Raw genomic sequence first — 22,475 nt, 5'->3', positions numbered from 1 at the left:
ACATTTACAGTTCAATCACACGTTTTTATTTAACATCAGTATACAGAGGACAACCCCAGCAAGTTATTTTGTAATGTCAAGTATTTAGTAAAGTTCTTCAGCTGTAACAGTGACAATAGTACAGCTAAAAATAAGCAGTATGAAACAAACATGGATCTTCTTAAAATTATAAATATACCAACAATACTTCTTAAAGCTTAATTATTGCAACAGTTAAATTAACAATAGGTCATGTTAGAAAGGCTCTATGAAATTTATTCAAGTTGTCAAGAAATTAGATGGAAGTGTAAAAAGGAAATACATATGAATTTTACTTTTGATTTTCACTAAAGGTAGTCAATACAATTTTGTACAGTATCACCTAACATGTCAATCTTTAACAAACTCCAGCATACAGAATTCATAAAATGCAGAAAAAAATAGTTTAATCTTTACATGTAAATTGACAGTAAATTAACTGACACAAAATTTATTATTGTAACATAAGCAGGCCAGCATTTTAAATATTAATTTAGTAGCTTTATGTTGTTAAAGGGGCAGACATATACAGTCATTCCAAGTACATAATCAAATTTTAAGAGGTGATAATTCAGAACATGGGTTTTCTAAAAAGTGTTTAGTAAAAGTCATGTTATTTCCTAATCCAGACATCCTCATCATAAAGCCTTTACAGGGTTATGATCTCTCCTGGCTTTAGCGGAGCCACTAGTCACACCTTCTCACACACGCACACGTGCAAACACACATACCTTGCTATAAATATCACACCAGTGTTCTCTAGGTTTAAATTCACCCCGATAATGCGGGTATGCCATGTGCAACTTTGCTATTATGCACATTACAGAAAGCTTCAACTTTTCGCATGGTAACCTGAAGTCATACAGCTGTGTTTCAGTTTTACTATAATCATCCCTGAAGTTTATACAGATACCGTATCACGTTGAAAGAAATCTATTTGATAGTACTTAAATACCAGCAATTGAACTTCAATTGTAATGATGAAATGCTCCTTTCCATTGAGGAAGAATTAGTACGTATAGCTGCTCATCTCACTCAAATATAGTACATGAATGTTTAAGTACTTTCACTAAAACAGAAGTCATACTAAAACATGATACTGTACTACAATTGTAGTTAACTAGAAAATTCAAGGATGTTATAATTTAAATCTAAGTTCTCCTGTACAATAAGTCAAATAAATAAATTCCATGTGCATTTGTTTTACAAAATGGTAGCATGTTTATCTTGCTAGGTTATACACTGCCATTCCGCCTGTGCATACTTCTGGCCAATCTTACCTTGAGCTTTCTCACCAGGGAAACTACTCGGCAACTTTCATTTAGACATGAGGGAGTCTCTGTACAAGACGGTGAACGGGTCATTCTGAAGTCAGACACAGAAACCACAGAGATAGGTCCTCTGACCACTAAGTTCAGAGAAAACTTGTTTTGCATATCCAGGTACCGCTTTGGGTTTTTTGGGGGTCTGTGGGCTGGTTTTGGGGGTTTTTTAATTGCTTCTGCAGGTCCCGTAATTCAGTTTGAAGTAGCCATAAAGACGGCATGTGAAATTTACCTTGCTTCCTGTTCTCTGTTTTCAGGCGAATACAACAGCCATGTAACCCCATTTAGGTTTCCCATCAGGGCCTGGGGAAGATGGGGGAGAAGCGACAGCTAATTGTCACCACATTGAGAAGCAAGTTCATACTCCTGTTAAGGCAACCTGTTTTTCTCACCACCCTGAATCTTCTTCTGCAGAAACAGGCTAACAAAAAATGAAGTAAAAAATTAAAACCTATGAACCCTGAGCCTCATTCAATTTGTTTTTAACTGAATTTTTCCATTCACTTCACCTCATACTGATCGGGAGTTAGTACAACAGTTCTGGAAGTGTAATGCAAGAACAGTATATCCAGTGAGGAAGCTCAAGGTATGATCATGTATACATTGAATTAGTAATTCGGAAAGTTTATAAACAAACTGTCAGGACACTCTGTAAGCACTGCACGGCCTATCAACTATCATAAGGATCATGGCTGAAGAGACGTTTCTGGATTTGTTTTGTTGGGGTGGGGTTTTTTCCGTTAAAGACAGCACCAGCCCAACCAGAAAAAGGAAGAAAACTTGTCATACACTGTCCAATTATCCACTGTGTCTTTTGATGGCTATTAAAAATGCGAGGGGAAAGGTAGCACTGCCTCAATGGAAATCACGTTAAGACACTGCAAGCCTGCTTCAGTTTTCCATCCAATTCTTTCTTTAGGCTGGCAGTGAATTTAACGAAGGCCTTTTGAGGCAATAATGGAAGCAGCAGCAAGATTCAGAGGCTTTCACTCTAGAGTTGGCAGACAAAAAAGTGACGGAGTTTTAAGATCACTTGGGGACCCACACTTCAAAAGGAAGACTAGAAATAGCAGCTTTAAACCCCAGAGTAATGGGACAGCCTAGGATAAAACAGCTGGCGAAACAGAAATGAATGGTATATAACCCAGTAAGAAAGACATTACCATGAGTGTTTTATAATTTGACAATATTTCATTAAATAAAATTATTAAGTGCTTTCCTATAAACAAAAAGGATGCTCATAACGCCTTTCTGGCACAAATATTTTCCTATCAAAGCCCTGTAAACATGCCACCAAAATTTAGTTTTTTACCAGCAGAGTGAGCTCACTAGAAATGCAAGTGAAATCAGAAAAACAAATTCATTTGAAAACCTCTAAGTAAATACTTCCTAAACAATATGGCATTTACATCAGTGTGCAATATATTAATTTTGAAAGTGATTAACTTCAGCATGAAAATGACTTACCTGTAATTAAAGTTTTCCATATTGGCCAATACATAAATCCTGATTTTTGGTACTGCATACTTTATCTCTGAAATATTTGAAATGTCATATTCCAAATCAAAGTCAATACACAAAAATGTTTACGTTATACCCAGTCTAACAAAACCCACCTCAGCCACTGAAAATAAATTTAACAGCATAGTGTTTAGTAGTACGCAAAGGAGTACTTTTAAAACAAAAAGACAATGTAGGTCACAATAGAAATCTGAGGCACTGCTGTACACGTATAAAGTTAATTCATAAGACGTGAATTGCACCGAGTGACAGAAGTGATAACTGCTTTAGTATTTTCATTTAGGACAAACATTTTAAATAGTTTAGTGTTTTAGAGGAGTGTTGTTGTTTTTTTAAATTGATGCTGGATCTGTAGTTCTTAAACAAAAAAATACTTTTAGGTAACACCCTCCTCCCTTCTCCCAAGAAAAGGGTTTACATTTTTTTAGTTTTAGATTCAACCTGTAAATATGCATTAAGATGCAGACAGGACATAGCTCTCTACGCATACCTATGTTGTGACAAATCTTATAACATCTCAAAGAAAATTATAAACAGTTTTAAGAAATATTATTTTTTACTTCAAAGTTTATAGCAATGAAGACGTGGTATATAAATATATACAGTACCTCCACTTTGGAAGTCAGATTTACGAACCAAACTGTTAAAACCTAATGAACATCAGACTTTCATTTAGGTTGCCCAATGTGGCAATATTCAGGTATTGCCAGATTATTTCTTTTTCTTCAGGTGATAACCTACATACCCTTTCAGAAATTTTTCACAAAAATAATGGTTCTTTTTTACTAGATCAATTCTGGTAATGTTGTTATAGCTGCGCTTCTTTAAAATGTTACTGACAAACGAAGCTACTGTAGCACAAAGTACTTTTTAATGAAATAATCACCATGTTAAGCTTCATTCAAAATTTAGCTTGCTATACACTGGACAGAAGAAAAATAAAGTTTTATCTGTGTTCAAGTGCATTAACAACAACAGTTAAAACTAGTAATATATTTTAATGAAGGTTCAACTGATAGAACAGGTGCCATCCAAAAGCATGAGCTTGTCAATGATCAAGTTGCCTAACAAAACTGACAGCAATATAGCACTGAAACTACTTAAGAGAAAGCTTGCATGGTTTTCCCTAACTTAAGAAATACATAAAGCAAGACCTAGCTAAAATTAGAGTTCCTTGGATAATACAATTTCAAGAGCACAAACTGCAGTCAGTAAAGGGCTCACAATTCTGTGCATAAAATGGCTAATGTCTTCGTAAGAAGTGGTTTTACATTAATGGCAGGCCACCACAGAAAAGTATGGAGGAATAAAACACTTTGGTTTTAATTTTTTCAGAGGCTCACATTTCACATTAGACTTAAAAGCAGCAGCTTTTCACAAGCTACTCATTGGGAGTGCTGTATTTTCTAGAAAACATTAGAAGGATTATAATTATTTTAGTGATTGACAGGTTTTACTTCAATTTTTACATAAATAGCTTTCACCATATTGTGGTTATGTTTAAGTATAAGAACACTGATCAATAGTTTAGATGCACAGTATTTATTTCTTCTGCTGGAAGGCAACTATACTTAATAATTGTATCCAAGACACTTCAAATCATTCAGAAATATGGCATGCAGTATCCAAAAGTATGGCTCTGAGGATTTTTTTTTTTTTTACATTAAGCATAAAGAAATTTTATATTCAACATTCATTTATATTTCAAGAAAACTACCTATTCAGAGTTCTAGTTCTTTGATGCAGCATTAAGGATTAAAACTTACCACTTTACCCGGCCTTGCCCATGTGCAAATAAATCCCTCCTGACAAGCAGTGACTATACAGTCTTCAAGAAAAATTAACACAGTCAGTCTTTCATGTGCTATCTTTTTACAGATAAGAGGCTCTAACAAGGGAACATCTTCCATTCGGGGACAGAGAGGTGTTCCCAAAGTTTTAGCTGGGTCCGTTTTGGTTTTAGTAACTAGGTTCAGTTTGTCACTGCTCTTGCTAGATATATGTCCCATGCTATGATTTCTCTTGTGATCTTTTTCATGGTGTCTTTCCTTCCGATCGTGTAGTGACAAGGTTGCAAATTTACTAACGCCAGAAGCAATGGCACCATCCATGACACTGCTTTTACTGCCAGCATTTGAGACTGCAGAGTGTGGAAGGCTGTTTGACCGTGGAAGAGGAGGGGGTACAGAGTTTCCAGGTGTTGTGATACTGTTTCCATTACTTCCTGGGTTAGTTCCACCACTTCCAGCAGGTGGACTTGTGGCATTCATGACATTTGTATGTGTCCTTGCTCTTGAGAGAGGTTGGTGGGGAAAGAGGATATCTTCTGTAAGATCCCACAAACACAGCTGTGTGTCCTGGCCTACTGAACCAAATCTGTATGTAACACTTACTGGACGACTGTCTGTAGAGTTCCTTTTGGACAGCCTAGATTGCGTACTATTTGCTCGATCTCTGCCAAAATGAAGGTCTTGGAAATCCTCATCACTTCCGCTAAATTCCATCGGGTCACTCTCTTCTACACTAGTGGTATATGGATCAAACGCAACAACACTGACCCACGATTTATGTCCATGGCCTCTGGCTATTACTCGACAGTCCACGAAAGACCAAACTGTTACCAAGTCATCCTCTCCACCTGTCACTATGTATTTCCCATCAGGACTCCAACACACACACAGCAGTCCTCCAAAGTAACTTTTCATTGTACCATGCAATTCCACTGAATCAAAGTTAAACACACGAAGAAAACCATCCTGGCTCACACATGCCAAGAACTTCCCATCTGGGGAAAAGGCAAACTCATTCAGGGCACCCTCACCTACTGTCCATTTAAGCAGAGGGTTTCTTGTGGATTTACTCTTGCAAGTGTGAACTGCAAAACTTTCTCCTTGTTTAAGTAGCTGGTAGTGCGGGGCTGTGGTACCACAAGTGTGCTCCACGTTATACAAGTACATATTGCCACTGGAATGAGCTACTAGGAAAAGGCTTTCCGAACCCGGTACCCATTTTACACAGGTTACTCTGGACTTGTCTATTAGTCTCTGTGAAAAACAAAGAAGATACACATCAGAAAGTCTGAAAGTTAAGGTTTTAACGATTAACTATAAATCTGGTCTTTCTGGGGGGATGGAGAACAGTACTTAAGCAAAGTGAACTCGGCTTTCTATAAAGGAGCTATGTTACTGCATTTGCAAAAAACTTCTCTTGCCAGGCAGTGAAGAGGAAATTATTTTTAGACTAAGTGCTACCAAGGGTTATTATTATGGTCCAATCGCATTCTACAATGAACATACTTCAATCAAGCCAATCTGTTGTTATGAACCTAAAGGTAGTGTTCTTAGGTTTATTTTTCACCATGAAGAGTGTGAGAAGGAAATAATCAAGAAAACACAGAATGAGCTAAAGGGAAAAAAGGCAGTTACTCATCTGTAATACGCAGCAAACAGGTTACAAAGCAACAACAGTAAATTTAGATTCTGGTTTTATCTGAAATCACAAACAAAATCCATCCTCTGGGAAAAAAAAAAAACCAAACCAGAAACAAAGAGGCTTCAGGAGCCTTTACCAGCTTTCACTGACTGAGGGAGGAAAAGCTACATACACAGTGATCCTGTTACCGTGTGGCTGGAAAGTTAGTAGTTAATGCACGTGGATCAGTGAATTCTGAAAGTACAATGTACTCTTCACCTTGGAATCCCCACACTCCAATTACTTTCCATTTATTAGCCAAAGACCTGTCAATACTCTCAATTACCACCTGATTAAGAAGATTCCTTTAAAGAAAAACATATTAATAGCAATCACTGCAAAAGAATGAACACACACATTAAAAAAAAAAAAAGAATCCTGATCACAATGTCTTCAATGCTGTAAGAACTGAGAGATAAAATTTCACTCCTTGAGTTTGCTAGTGTAGTTTTGGTGGACGTCTAAAACTTACCAAGTCAGCCATGGAATCACGCAGCTGCAACCTGGAGATAAGTAATTCTTTACACGCACATTCAAGATTTGTATTTGGCATAGATCGATCATAGGCTGAAAGAAGAGCTGAGCTACACAAAAAGCTAGAATGCAAGTGCAAAGAGCCTAAGGAAATACCAGTGTTGAAGAAGCACTAAAACACAAAGAAGAAAAAAAAAAATCCCACCCCAAAACCTTGCTATGCTGTTTATCACAAACAAAAAAACTCGAGCTAATGCATAATACATTGACTATTATGCATTCTGGGCCTATAACTATCACTGGAAAGCAGTACCTGGTCATTTTAGATAGTTTTGCATAAGCTTTTGCTGCTGTCAACCTCAGGTAAGATAAGGAAGCTTCTCTCTTGTCATCTCTTTTGTACTTGAGAGCCGAGAGATGTAACAATCTGGGAACTTTTCCTCAAATGCAGTAGCTTCGAAGTAAGGTATTCTTAGCTTCTGTTGTGATACTTTAAATAGTTTAAATAGTTTGTCATGTGTTCATTGATAAATATCATTCCCGTCTCAGTAATGATGATACCAGAAATATTCAACAGAAAGTTACCTGGTACACTCCGAGAGAATACAGACAGGGAACATCAGCCCCGCTGGCCTGCTATAGGCAACAGTCTTCTCATTACCGCTGCTCTCCTCTACTACAGCAGCTCAACCTGACATACAACCTCTACTCCTAAGAGCAGCTGCTCAACTTTTCTATTAGAAATGACATTTTAAGTCCATAATCATGTTGGGCTACACAGTCTTCAATACCATACAGAAACCTGGTCTTCACTTCAAAGAGGCTATGAACAAAACCTAAGATTGCCATCTGCAATGCAAACGATTAGCTCAAGGAGGCAAGATGCAGAGACTTTAAGCTGGTAAGTAGCAAGTGACTACAACTCATCCCATCCTCAACCAGCAGAGCTTTAAATTCAGCAGGAAGATAAACACTCTGAAACAGCTTTCTGAAGTTTTCAGAGCTTTCCACTGGGCTCACATACTTCTGCACCACAACAAAACAAGACCTGAAGTTGGTATGACTGGCAGATGCGTTACGAGAATGGACTGAGTGAAGTATCAAGGAAATGAGTGAGGTAGCTGGGATAAGGAGCTTCTGTTCAGTTTGGTGAAAGAATAAATAGTAAGTGAAGGAACTTCAGTCACCAGTCAGAAAGACAAGCCAAGATTATCTTGGTAGCCATATTGTGAATAAGTTTGAAGGGACAAAATTATAGGCATAGGCCACAAAGGAGTGAAAAAACTGAGGCAATGAAGGAATGTGCATTAAGGTCTGAAAAAGAGCTTCAGCAATACAGGTACAGGAAAAGTTTATTAGGAAAAAAATTGCAGCTTAAGGCTTTAGTTTAAAGAAAAAAGGAAAAAAAAAATAAGACGAAAGAAACAATTCAATTGGCTAACTTGAGAATAACCAACTACCACCTGGAAACAACCGAATCTGTCATGTAGTATACTTGGTTTGGGGAATAAGCAAATATCATTAATTCTAACACAGCTAGAAGGAATACCACTGTTGATACAGATTGATTTAGGTAGGCAGCCACGAGCTGCATAGCAACACTCCCCTCAGCCTTTCAAATCCCTATTGTCTTCTACATCAACAGAATTAAAGAAAAGAAAAAAAGGAAGAGTAACAAGTTAGACTGCATTAAAGCTACTGCATTTTAAGTTCAACATAACCTTCTGTGTTTAACAGGTTAAGGTACCTCACATATCACATACCATTAAGTACTATCCTGATAGCTTTATCACAGGTGATAGTCAAAACAGAGCTTTGGGCTACCTGAATCATACTAACAGGACAGGTGGTGAATTTATTACCTCTAGTACTAGTGCTAAATCTGCTGAAAGTAGTAAACACTCATTTACACCATCTTCTGCCTACAAAGACAAGTTTATTCTCAAACACTATGTAAACTATAAATATATTCAAAACCTAAAAGGCACCTTCATCTTGAAGCTAACAAACTGGCTCGAACATCAGTGCTCACTAATGCTTCTATGAAATGGCTTTTAGATACAAGCCAGAACTTCCAAACATGTCCAGGACAAGCTTGAATACTATAACTGACTTTTTTCTTTTTTTAAATAAATAAAATATAAAAATATAAGTTTGGGGATTGGCTGTAACTGCCAGTAAGACCAGCATAGGAAATAAGTACCTGTCATTTAACTCTAGCCTACTGTGCACATAGTTTTGGTAGCACCGAGCAAATCCTTATGTCAGCTTTGTAGAAAATAGATAAACTCATTTCATTTCTACCAAACTGTCAAAGGATGTATTCCCACCTCAGTGAAGTAATGCTGGTCGATAGCACAGAGAAAACACGATACTGTCAAATGGAAGTGGCTTCGGTGCTTCCATCATTTGTGGACTACCACAAGAACTACTCAAGCCTGCAATGCAGATTTACACTGTAGAGACTAGACAGTAAACAAGATTAAGGCATGTAAACACGCATCGGATCTTTTTGTATTTCAGCCAAAGTCTTTCTCAAAGCAACTTATAGTTCAGCTACAAGAGTGGGAACTGCTCTGAGATATGAAACTCCTGCTGTTTATAGTACCTCTACTACTGCTCTTTGTAATACACTATTATCGAACAAGATTAGACCACAGCTGAACATACACAACTAAATTGTTCACATCCAGACTGGCGTTCCCAGTGGTGAAGTTGCACCAGTGACAAAGTTTGGGGTTTTTTAGTTTTGGGGGTAGCAGTGCAGGGGGAGGTGTGTTAGGACAATGCTAAAATGAACATTTCAACTACTTACTTATAGGCTTCTACCAGAATACTCTGTGCAACATTAGGAGATTCTCCAGCACTGTTTCCCACTCAGCACAAGCAGAGAGACAGAGCAGGTGGGAAAAGGCTAGGTAAGAAGAAAAATGCCCCTCTTCTGATCGAGATTTAGCTACTTTTAGAAAGCTGAGGAGCAATTAGACAGTTCTAATTATAAAACATCCCCACTGAGAACAATACTTCAATCTTCTTTGCACAAAGACAGAGAAAGCCAACACATCTCTGAGGTGGGAAAGATACACTTGCTCAGTTTGGGAGCTTCATCTGCAAAGCTCTTACAGAAATTGGAAATGTCTTATAAAAGAAAAAAAAAGACAACGTAAGACACCCGCAAAGCTTTTTGCTATTACCCCTCCACAATTCACCTGCTGCTGGATTAAAACACAAAAAGGAGAAAAAATTGAACACATCCCTAAAAGAACATTCACCTTCCGCAAACCACCCAAATTCCCACAGCTTATCCTCTGCAGAACAGTCACAAATTGTACCAGTTACCAGATTTCTTTCCTTGTTAGCATCTAGACACTTCAAGAATGCCAATACTACCAGATGACTGGAGCCAGTGGTCTTGTAACTTGGCATTAATCACGCCCATAGTACTCCCTTCTATCTTTCCTTATTGCACAGCAGCAGAAAAAGCAGGAGGAGAGTTTCTTTCAGGAGTATCACTTGGCCAAGACCTCATAAGCCTTCAGCTTTTCCTATGCAGCATTCAGCTTGATCTCCTAGTCTTCCCCGAGCAAGCTTTTAGCAACCCTTGATACAGACAGCTTCTGATGTAACATCCTGACCACAACGATTGGTATTTTTACCTTTTTTAGTATTTTGACCACAATATATTAGTTAAATAGGGGCTTAAATGTTTTCTTCTTCATTTGGAACCAGAAGTCTCAAACAACTGACTGCAGAGCACATGCAGCAACATCTAGATTCGTAGACCCTTCTTCCATCAGTTAACTGTTGTTAACACTAGTTACAGTATTACCCAAACCAAAAAGTCCTAATTTTTAATCTTAAACACCAAATGATTCCTTCATGAATAACAATTTTTGTAGGTATTCCAGGCCAATGAAACAGCTGAAAAACGAAGGTAGTGACTGAGTGATAAGCTATACAGGCAAACGGAGCTATCTACAGAACTTTTGAGAATCTAGAGTCTTTAATATCACGAATACATTGCATGCAATAACGTTAAGATTTCTACTTACTTCCTCATTAAATAATTTGCTAGTTTCTTTTTTAATAGGGTCTATAAGTTGGACCTGGCCTGCAGAGAAGCCCACTAGAAGAGACACGCTTTCTGCTGTGGCCGTTAAGTGATTGAAGTCATGGCATGTAGGTTGTGTTCCTTTGTATATCCTTTTGTCTATTGGTTTACTCAAGTCCGCAGCCTGCAAAGAGAGCAAACAGAATTAAGACAGTTTATCACAATGTGTGCAAATAACCAGTTCTATTTGCAAATAATGTTTATACTAAGCAACAATTTATGGCAGTCACAAAGCCCTACTTGAAAAAGCAGCTTTGTATTTATCAAAGACATCCAAGATGCTGTCAGAAAGTTTATCTTTTCATATAATGCAATACTCATGCTTTTTAATTTTGCTAAACACTACACCTACCCTAGCCTTTGCAACTACATCGTGTGACAAATCAATGACAACCATTCAGTAACACAAAGGCTCCAGTGAGTCAAGATCAACCTATTCCCGTAAGGCTTCTCCTACCAGAAGAGGCATTCCACCTCAAGAGACTAGACACCTTCTACTTTCCCAGCAGCTGCTTTCTCACTATTGAATACAACCAATCTGAATTAAAAATAGCACATTCTCAATCACCTAATTCTTGTACTATGTCTATCCTTTTATAACAGGCAAATGTTCAGTATTGGTCTCAATTTAAAAAAAATGATCAGTTGGATCCTAGAAGAGCATTTTCTAGGAACACTGACTCAAGATGCTGATATTGTGATTATAAGAAATGCATTTTAAGCCATTAAGCTACAATGTAACTGTGCTTCTGACACTAAACACAGAATTCAAATATAGCTCAAACAAAGCAAGTGCTAACAAAACTGAGGAACTTCAATAAAAACAACTGAAGATCTGGCACTGACGTGTCATAAGAATCAAAAGGAACAGAAAAGCAATTTAAAATGCTCTCTCAGTTGTGTAACCCATGTTTATCCCCATATCACTTCTGAACAGACAACCTTATCTTTCATCCAGAGATGAAAACCCACACATTTAATATGCAAGATCATACATCAGGTTCAACCTTTGAGGTTTTTTGTTGGTTTTGTTTAGTTGTGGGGTTTTTTTTAAACTCCCTACTTACCAGGTTCAGAGTCTGTAATTAGAAAGCTACAGATACTCAACAATATTACAGACCCGAGATGCAGCTGTGATTTTGGACTCTGATACTGAAAAGGTATATATCAAAACCAGAATTTTTAGTCAATTTGGCCAGCAATACAAAAAATAAAACTTCTTTGAGAAAGAGGGCAAGCCACACATAAAAGAAAATTGCTCCAGTGTATTAAACCTTCAAGGATGAGGTCCAAAGAGCTGCAAACCCTTGGTGTGCATGGAGCTGCACAGACAAAAACTAGAACTGTCAGCAAGGAAAAAATCATAACTAGCTACACAGTGAATCATGTCAGGTGAGCCATTTCCAAGGCAAATTTAACTACAAGATACACATGATAAGCATATATACATAAGAGTATTCAAGTTGCACTTATGTTTTGCAGCATACATTATAAACCAGTTTAATCAAGTATGCGGCCTCCTGGCTGAAAACTCCAAAATGAGATTATGTATTCCAATTTCTAAAGTCAGCAGATTAAAAAGTTATTCTCCAGAGCCCAGAGATCCATTATAAGCTAAAAAAAGAGTATTAGCAATACCTCTTCAAGGAGAACTTAAATAGAATACTAGCTCTACTGGGAGATCATAGGGTAAGGCGCATGCCTACCAAGGAACATTCACAGACAGATGTAAATCTGTAATTCCAAGCTGAAAGATCAAATCCCAGAGACCACGAAGTTATCTCTTACATTGTACAAATTTCCCTTGTCCTGTATCACTACAAAATACGCAATATCAAGAGATAATAAGTCTCAAAACTGAGACAGCATTCCGATCCAAAAGACCGTTCTACAGAAACATACAGATGCATCCTTCCACACCTGAAAGAAATGCAGAGTTAACAAGGTTAAACTATGAGACTCAAGGTTGTGTCCTCTGGACAAAAGTTCCAGCAGGACCCAATGCCTAAGACGACAGATCCCTTTTAAATTAAACAGAACTCAGCCTGAATCATGGTGAATGATCACAGAACCACAGACACCCTACCCAGCAGAAAACACAGGTATTCCCAGGTTGTTGTTGTTCTGAATTCTCGCTACCCTTTTAAGCGGCAAAGAATCAATAGGTAGCTATTTTCAGACTGGAACTGTAGCTTGCTCTTTTGTCTGGTTTAGGTTTTGTATCACTAGCTTTGGTTTTGTTGTCCAACAAATTTGGTGTGACTGAAGTTCCCCATCTTCCGAAATTATGTGATAACAAAGCTAGCGAGACAGAAAATTCTGATAAATCTAAGCACAGACTTCACTGTGCTTGTTCTAGCTGTTCTCTGGGAACCAGATGGCAGTGACAATCTGTCTGAATTTAAATGGAGTAAAATAACTAATTCAACCCAGAATTAACCATGCTTCTACTGACAGGGATGCCCCGCCTGTTATTTACATGCGGCTAATGTCTTCAGTTACAACATAGGTGTCTCATGGAGATGTCAAATCTACAAGCACAAAAGTACTCCTTTTGTCTTGATCTCTCTCTTAATAGAAAGACAAGAGTAGAATAAGTGACCGTAAGAACTAGGAGACATTTTCTTTATTTCTGCACAGTTGAAGGTTGCTATTGGATGTTGGTAATAACAAGAAAAGCACTTAATCATAAAACTCAAACATGCCTGGGACTCAGCATTTCATTAGCTTATGACTGAGTCCATTTGCTATAGCCATTTTGTGGAAAATCTGATTCTCAGAAAAAAAGCTTTTACATGAGATCTGAGCCCGTAACTGTCAAATCCTAGGCTATGACACTATTCACTGAACAAGGTGATGTGAACTGTCTCCCTCTCAGAAGAATGGTGATGTACTTTGGAAGAGAACAGAAAGATCTTGGGATTACACGTTACCAAACACGGAGGTTAAAAGCACAGCATCAGGCACCCTCACCTCTGCTTGAGCTGGTGGCAAGCTATTTGCATGCTTTCTGTTTTACTTCCTTTAAGATTTTCTTCTGAAAAACATTCAGCACAATTCCAGTCTGTCTACTTTGAGACGCTTACTGTGTTGTGGGTGATTCATGATGACAGCAAGACTTCTTAATCACAACTGAAAGAAGGCTGGGGCATCTAATGCAAGGCTAAGATCAATACCACCCTCCAAATAAAAATCTGTGCAATCCATTGAAGTACATCTTAGCTCATCAAGACTCTAGTATTAGCACTTCGGCTAACTGATAACCTGCATTAGAAGTCTGCTCCTTTCAACCTACAGCGGTATTTCAAGTATCCCTTGGGCAAAGGAACAAGGAATAATGGTTATCGGGCGACAAGAACAAGAGGAATCTCACACACCACCTGTCCGAAGTCTGTAATACAACTGAACAAAATAGGTGTACCTTGGGCATCAACAGCTTCCGAGTCCTTTCTTAACAGATTAAAACTCTCTAGAGAACGAACTTACAGAAGAAAAATTTATCAACTTTGCCATTTAGTTCTTCATGATGAAGTCATACTCCAGAAATAAAATGTGAACCACGTAACTGTTCCGGGGGACCTCCTAGTCTCATTTGGTTAACTCTCACAGCATGCTTTAGAAAAAATAATGTAACAGTCCAGCAGTTGCCCATTCACCCTGAATTCATCACTGCAGAAAGGCAGTCAAATGGCACATCTTAACCACAGCTTTAAGTACCTAAACACTTGGATGAAAAGGGGTTAGGACGGACTGACCAGTTACCTCAGTCTGAAGCAAATATTTACATTTTCAGATTCTGATGTTTGAAATGTCTAATTAGGATGGGCATCAATAACCTTGGGTCTGTAGCTGCATGTAATTCTAAGGTCAATGCCAGATTAGCATCTGTCCAAGATTCATTCTTTTTATGTACTATTGATCTGGGACTTAGAGCTTTCATACTAAAGATTTCCTAAACAGTGAATCACATTATTTCAAGTCAGCATTTAATCATGCTCCTTGACAGATGTGACTTCTTCCTGTAGCTTTGCTTTTCCCTAACTTAATTCGCAGCTTTCTACAAATTTTAATTGAATGAAATGTATCATAGATGCTACATTTCTTTCCAAGCTAAAAAAACCACCTATGAGATCACAAAGGAAAGGAGTAATTTCTTAACTTATCTCAGATAATTTCAACTGCATCATCAAAATGCTTCCTTTAGATACTCAAGAGTATTTAGTATCACGTTTGCCCAGAGACTGGCTTTCAATGGGTCATAGCTATAAGTGAGCTCAAGACAGAATATCAGTTCTTTAAGCCTGGAAGTGAGGGCAAACATTTAATAAAAATTTTATTTCCAAAAATCCTCTTAAGAAAATCTCTCTTGTCCAGAGAATTAATTGATCTTGAACAGCAGATTACAGACTGGCTACGTATGTAGAGCTGTATCGCAAAATAAAAGAGAAGACACAGAGAACCAAGATATTACAACTTTGAAAGCAATTCCCTCAGCATTTCTGGAGCTTGGAATTCACAACTTGTAACCTGTAGCTTGGTATCTCTTCAATACCTTGTTGTCCATGAATTTCATGGTCCCTGGTCTATGAACAGAACAATCTGAGAAAGCTGTGTTTGTTATAATGCTATACAAGTAACATGAGAAATTGGCTCTTAAAATTATTATTAGGTGAACTTTACTGAACTTCACAGATGTTCTTTAAAACCTAGCTGATAAAAAGCAGCAAGGTAACCCTTGCTGCAGCACTTTGCCTTACAGTATCCCCTAGGGAACAGGGTTAGGGTCTTCCGGGACAGACTTGCTCACCGTATGAGCAAGGACAAGGAAAACTAAACCAGCTTGTTTATTCTTCCTCCGTGTCTGTGCTGGTCTCCCTCTCCTTCCATCAGAGCAAGCTGAAAGACAGAAGAAGTTGAGGAACGTGGCAAGAAAGCAGAGTTATCTTAGTCGCTTTTGTAGACTTTTCTGACAAACCGCTCACTGCTTCTGTCCACAAGTGTTTGTGTCAGAAATACTAGCTTCAATATTTCACACTGGAAATCTTACTAGTATAGTAACTAGCACTCTAGTTATTATCAAAGGAGTAGGTTTCCAGGTATTTTTTTTAGAGCCCAAATACAGCTCACAGTATTAGCAACAGAATCATCTGTAGTTAACTTCACTGCTGCTTTAGGCTGGTCTGATCTCATAGCCGACCCTGCTTTGGGCAGGAGATTAGACTCTCAGAGGTCCTTTCCAATTTGCTATGAACCTGAGATACTAAGCTTACGATCAACCAAAGCAGCAGCAGCATGGGCCACTCTGCTTAACAGGTCTGGTCTATGTCTTAAAGGAACTTCATGCAAGAAGAAAACTACAGGAACAAGTTAGTTGCTTTTCCCTATAAAGAACGCTGATGTAGAACAAAAGTTCTGCTTCAGTTATGAGATACACAACAGAAAGTCCAGGCAACATTTCCTGCAACTATAAAGCCCTAATAAAACACTCCTCAGTGCAGCTGACAGTGCCATACCCAATCAGTAGTAAACTGGCTTCTACAACTGTAACCGCACGTAAGCTGCCGGACTGCTGACTAAGGACCTTACTTGGCTTTCTTGGTAGCAAGTTTACAGTCCGGCAAGAACTCACATCAGTTGCAGGGTCTCTTCAGACCCAATAGCATGAACCTTTCAGGTAGCGTTCAAGTGCACACACACTCAGGGCCACTTCACAAACCCCCAGAAAACTTGAACACTAGTTTGAAAGCCCCTGTGAAAACTTACAAACTAAAAAAAATAAACAACCAACAAAAACAAGGGATAAAGTCTCTTTAGCATTCCATAAAAAGCCAGCAGACAATCACCATTTGTAAAGTTGCCCTATTTATACACAGCTACAATAGGTTTTTAAAATACAAGGACAGTTTCTTAAATAAGCAAGAGCTGCTTTTTCTATACCCAAGTGGTGTACTTAGCTTTAACGCTTGTCATAGGTGTTTTGTGTGTACACACAAACTAGTTTTAAGTGTCTCCTCAGCCTTGCAAAGCCATAATTGCTAGGGGACTTTTTAGGTCTTTATTTTGCAACATTGCATTAAATGCACCTGCTTTATATTAAACTCACATTTGTAAACCTCAGAAAAACTGTATTTCATTTTTAGTTTTGTTTTTAAAGTTTGGATGATCTTTCAACTCTTTGAATTGAAGCATCAATAGCTTAACACTCACAACACCACAACTGGCGCTGGATTTGCTGTCAATTAACATAGGGACAAGTATGAACTAACACTAAAAACGAGCACAGACATTCACTTTCCCTTATTCCTCTCTAATTGAAAGCAAGAAAACCCATGAGAAAAGGATGAAAGTTGCACTGGACAACATGAATTTTGAAAACTAAAAACTAAGAAATTGGGACAGAAACAATCAGCAGGCAGGAGAAAAGAATCTGCTACTTACAACATACTGACTCAAAGACTTTCCATTAAGGTATCTCTCTATAGCTTCCTTTTTCAAGAAAGTCTCCAGAAAGCTGAGCTGCCAATTCGTGCCACTTTACTTTCGTAAGTCTTAAGATCCTGATCATCAAGACACAATCATTATTAATTTGGCTTCAGTGGCATATCTTCTGATGTACTTTTTCTAATACATAAATATTCTGAATGATCTCACAAAGTTTAAAATAATCTGCATTTATACCTGCTCCCAACAAAAGCATTTCAAGATTTATTTCCACTCAACAGAACATTTACTCTCCTGAATAACATTGTTCCTCATAAATGGGTTCCTGTATCTTTGCGGTAGGTTTTTTATAAGTTACAAAGCACTTGATTAAATGCTGAACAGGAACACTTAAGGCATGTGACAGAGTTTCTAGGATACTGTGTAAGAACAGCTCTGTTAGTAAAACAGGGACACCAAGTAATTTTATTTAACCTCATTTTTTCAAGTGTTCCACACAATTCATCCATAACAAAGTCTTGAAGATCAATTTTGTACAGAGCTGCTTGAAGATTTGGGAAGCTACTTGATACTCTTCTCCCTTCTAGATTTAATTTCCACTAGGGGCCATACAAGACATACATGGCTTTTGAAAGAAGAAAAGCATTACTTAACAAGATTTCAGCGTGTATTCCTACAGCAGACAACTACAACCACACTAAGATAAAAGCTCTAGTCCAGACAACTGGACATAAATCCGTATTTAGGCAAAGATCCGTTTAGTTTTCTGAAGCATCTGATAAAATAATCATATTCTGTTTCCAGAAGAATTATTCTAAGCACTCAAACAGAGCAAAGAACACGCACTGGTTTGAAATAAACCTACACGATACTAACTCAACCAATAGTTACATAATTGGCAAGATCAAGAAAGTGGATGTGAACACCGTAAAGAACACACATATGGGACTTCGATTTACAACTTACCGTAACAACATTAACTCCATTTCAGTAAGGTTATAAACCAAAATATTTATCTGGTTACAGAATAGATCAGCACATCCTATAGGAAGTAATCTAAGGCAAAAGCATGAGTCTACCAATAACCCTATGAAAAGTAACATTTTTATTTAAAAAAAAAAGAAAAAAAAAAAAAAGAGAGAGAGTTCAAAAACCCAGAACAGCAGACTCTCCAAAAAAGAAAAATCTTTTTTATTTGCAAATCCCCATTCACTTCACAGGTGCACACAGAATTAACTTACCCTTTGTTTCTCCAAGACTGGGCAAAGGGCATTGAAGTAGGACAGGAATGTTAACACATTTGAAGTACCGTAGGCCAGGGAGGCTGAGGGAAATTGAAACAAGGTTTTGAACACACACTTACAAAAAATACCTCCTCTGTCTTCTGAGCAGAGAACGCTGCTGCTGCCTCCATCTGTCACAACCCAACAGAGGTCTCAAGTTACTAAAATTGTTCCTTTAGAAACTTAAAGCATTTTCAATTAAACACGTGACTCGCTTGGTAAAATTTACACCCATGCTGACAATGCTCCTTTTTGAGTGGAAGGCCAAAACATACAACTTGCCACACTGCTGTTCAAACAGCCGGGTCAGACCCAAAAGTGTTCTAATGAACTGACCACAACCCTCAGTGCAGCTGTCCGGAGCAAGTCCTGGTCAGTCCTAGAATCACAGAACTGGGTTGGAAGGGACCTTAAAGATCATCTAGTTGCACACCCCCCGGCCACAGGAAGGGACACCTTCCACTAGCCCAGGTTGCTCAGAGCCCTGTCCAGCCTGGCCTAAAAGGTGGGTGAGCTCAGCGTCTCCGAAAGAAACAGAACAGCCTGCTCATTCCAGCAAGCAGACTGCAAGCACTCCAAGTAACTTCAGCTGCACTGTAACCAAATCACTGAGACTTCAGGGAAATGACATGACATTGTAACTCAACTTTCCAAAGTTGTTTGTTCCTACACATTTAACAAAGTTTAACATTTAACATTTAACAGAAGAAAACCTGTCCCTTTCCTCCTTAGAAGCAATCCGATCCCTTAAATCTCACTTTGCACAATACTGCTTTACTGCATACAGAAAGAGCACAACAGCTTTACCTTGTTCTTGAGCATCTGAACAATTGCTCAGAAATCCACACTGAAGAACAGCTAACAAAAGCAGTATTTCACACTTCTTTTTGCAAAGTTCATCTTATTGTGGGTGTCAGTTAATGACATGATCAATTCAGATAAAAATTGAGACTATGACTTCAGTGTTATGTGTTTGGCCACTCTAAATCTGTAAACAAGCTGGTTAAGCTCAAATAACTCTGAACATAGTCACTATATCACGCACTCCCAACAGACATGAACTGAATTAGATAGTCTATTTTGGTTTCAGCAATTAGTTGCCCTTTTTTTTTTCCTAATAGGAAGAAGGGAAAAGGCAGCATGATATCAGTATTACTCTCCTCAGTGGCTGGTCTACAGAATTTTGGCTCAACTGTAGCTCAGCCTGCTGGATAAAAACCTCTCCAACAGAAAACTAATTCAGAATCACTTATGTTCTGCATGCGATGCAGACACCTTCCTCCTCTTCTCCCCCTACTCAGCTCTTTTTAAGGACATATGTAAAAAAAGAGATTTCACTGTGCAGTTTTAAGTTCAAAACAATGATCTCTCAGGGCTACTAGTAAGCGGTGGGTGACAGGTCACGCTTTTATACTGGTCTCTCCCTCACTGTCTTAAAAATTAAGACACACATCTAACAAGTCATAGCACATACATACTTCATAATCATGGACTGCAGAACTGGACCACAATCCAAGACTTATTATTCCAACACCATTTCTTCAGCAGAGGGCAGATACATGCGCAAGAAGTCAGCTGCGTTATCATCCATCCTAAATGTCTTTCAGGAATCCATTTAAATTGCAAATGGGGAAGTTTAATAATCCTTTACAGGATGACTATTTTTTTTTGCTATTATCTACTCCACAGAATTGCGAATGTTGCCAGATTTTGTTTTAACACCCACTTTCTGTTCATTATTTATTTAGATGACTGAAGCAAGACATCCTGATAAAGTTAAATGTGGAAAAAAGTATCAGTTCTGAATTTTGTTCCCCTCTGATTTTCCTGAATACCTTCTTGTTCCCAGGAAGAGACAATGAAGTCTAACATTCCTTACACACACAGCACTTGTACTGCTTACTAGAATAAGCAGTTCCATCCTTCTCAGTACTTCCACAGAAGTTTTCAGCTATCACTATTTTCACCATTTCTCTGAATCTCTTAATAATTTTTTTTTTTTTTCTTATGGAAACACTGATAGTGGAATCTACTAGTTTAGATAATGCAATATGATTTACTCCATTCTTGTTTCTAATATTCTTCCCCATTCCATTTCTTACAATACAGAAAAATTAGAACTCAAGTATTGATCGATTAATCCCCTCTTCCTTTTGTTTAGTGGTTCCAAACTGACTCAAGCTTCCTCTTCCAGTGTGTGCCACCAAAAGATTAGTGGGAACAAACACTCCTGCTTATTAACCTAGCATAACTGCATCTCCTGAATTCCTTAAAATTGTCTCTTGCCAGTTACTTAGTCAAATTAGTCCACTTTCAATTTCTTCTGCTTTTCTCCTCTATTTCCTTTCCTGAAGTTATGAATCTACCGCAGAACTATAAATTACCATGTTAAACTTAGTGGGACGAAAGCTATTTAAAGTTTTATTTACTGTGGCTAATCAACGGCACAGTTCATCTCTTCCTGTGGCCTCCAATTTCTTACTGTCCTTTCAGTTAAACCCTAGTATAATCTTCCATATGTTTTCACATTCTACTTTTAATTATAAAGTGATCAGTAAGTCCTTTTTAAAGAGGTCAGCAAAAACCACAGACCAACCTGTAATTCAATATAAGTTACCACTTGTAACAAATCTGCAGCCCAGCCTCTTTACACTTCAAACTCATGAGAACTCCTGAACACCAATACTAAACTGTTTGTTTCATCACGTCCAACATTTCACATTCCAGCAACACCACTTCCAGGTTACCAAAGCATCGAGCCTTCCTTCCCAAGACACCATGTGCTCTAAAGGTACAGGCAAATCAATCCTAGTTTCTCAATAACCTAAACTGCTTTCCCTTAGCCTCTAACTATCTATCAATCCCCAAGCCAGATTACATAAACCGTAAAGAGATGAGGTTGAGTTACATGTTCAGGTAGGTGCACACAATCTCAATGTCCAACTCTAGCCTCAATCTTCAGGAAGTTTCTAGAAGTAGTGTCTCTCTCAAGCCACAGATTGGCCTTTCTGTAACAGCTTCCCCTTTGGGGGATGAGATTTGGGAAAAGATGCATGTAAAGATATGTAGTAATTTACATGCAGGAAGAGAAAAATAACTGCATGATTTGCATGTGACCACACCTATGGAGAACTGTACAGCAAGTCACAGGCACCAGGATCAGATTTTGCCACAGTATACTGCCATCACTGCAACATGAAATACTGTGGTCACAGACAACTCAAAGGCAGCTGATAAAACAGGGAACCTATTAAACAGAAACCTACACCATTAAAACACCAACATATAGATCTTTGTTACAGTTAGCAAACCTTAAGACTAACAACTGCGGGAAAGTGAATTAAATACTGCAAGATCTTTAACATAGAACAATAAAAGTACATACACATAATGATGAACATAGACAAATCATTAAAATATACTTATATACATACACACACACCTTGTCCTGGTCACTTCTGTTAAACTAGACATTGCACACTAAAAATGTGTCATCCTTGATTGGAGTACTTAATTTATCTGCCTCCAAGAGGCTGTTCTATTCACTCAATGCCCTTACAGTTAGAGGGCAAGCCAACAAAGAATTTTTCTCTTCCCTGCTAGTGAATATTGCCTGCTTCGTGTAAAACTCTAAACTGACAATTAAGACCTGCTTGACAAAATACCATTTTAAAACAGTATTCTTTGGAAAACAGACCCTAATAAATTATAAACAACTACAGTTGCTCTCCAAAGTGATTTCAGTTTCCAAGTTTTCCTTTGTGTATCTTAGTTTCCAAACTTTGGCATGAATTTCCTACTGTGTTTGCCATGGTAACCAAGGAGCCTGAG

The 22,475-nt window shown here is 38.0% G+C and overlaps 2 protein-coding genes across 11 annotated transcripts in view; one reads left to right on the top strand and one right to left on the bottom strand.

Moving 5' to 3' along the window:
* Nucleotides 1-1,729, top strand: part of MOK (MOK protein kinase) — a gene marked incomplete at its 5' end in the record, with an annotated part of 28,405 nt that extends 26,676 nt beyond the window's left edge. Inside the window, 2 exon segments of the mRNA XM_056345980.1 lie at nt 1,317-1,460; nt 1,601-1,729.
* Nucleotides 1-22,475, bottom strand: part of WDR20 (WD repeat domain 20) — a 48,164-nt gene that overhangs the window by 7,677 nt on the left and 18,012 nt on the right. For 4 of the 10 annotated variants that reach the window (XR_008822927.1, XM_056345370.1, XM_056345371.1 and 1 more), the window contains exons 2-3: nt 10,862-11,044; nt 4,631-5,908 (exon numbers count right to left, since the gene is read on the bottom strand). Coding sequence is in view for 5 of the 10 variants with exons in the window: in XM_056345370.1 (XP_056201345.1) it covers nt 4,631-5,908; nt 10,862-11,044 (1,461 nt within the window). In the remaining 5 variants the exon portion in view is untranslated. Of the gene's footprint in view, nt 1-3; nt 5,909-10,861; nt 11,045-22,475 lie in introns of those variants that run through there. The other 6 variants (XR_008822930.1, XR_008822931.1, XR_008822928.1 and 3 more) reach the window with 4 other exon arrangements.

Source organism: Falco biarmicus, chromosome 7 (assembly GCF_023638135.1).
Source record: "Falco biarmicus isolate bFalBia1 chromosome 7, bFalBia1.pri, whole genome shotgun sequence".
NCBI lineage: Eukaryota > Metazoa > Chordata > Aves > Falconiformes > Falconidae > Falco > Falco biarmicus.
Note: the sequence above shows the minus strand (reverse complement) of the source record. Positions and strands in the feature narration are given on the sequence as shown.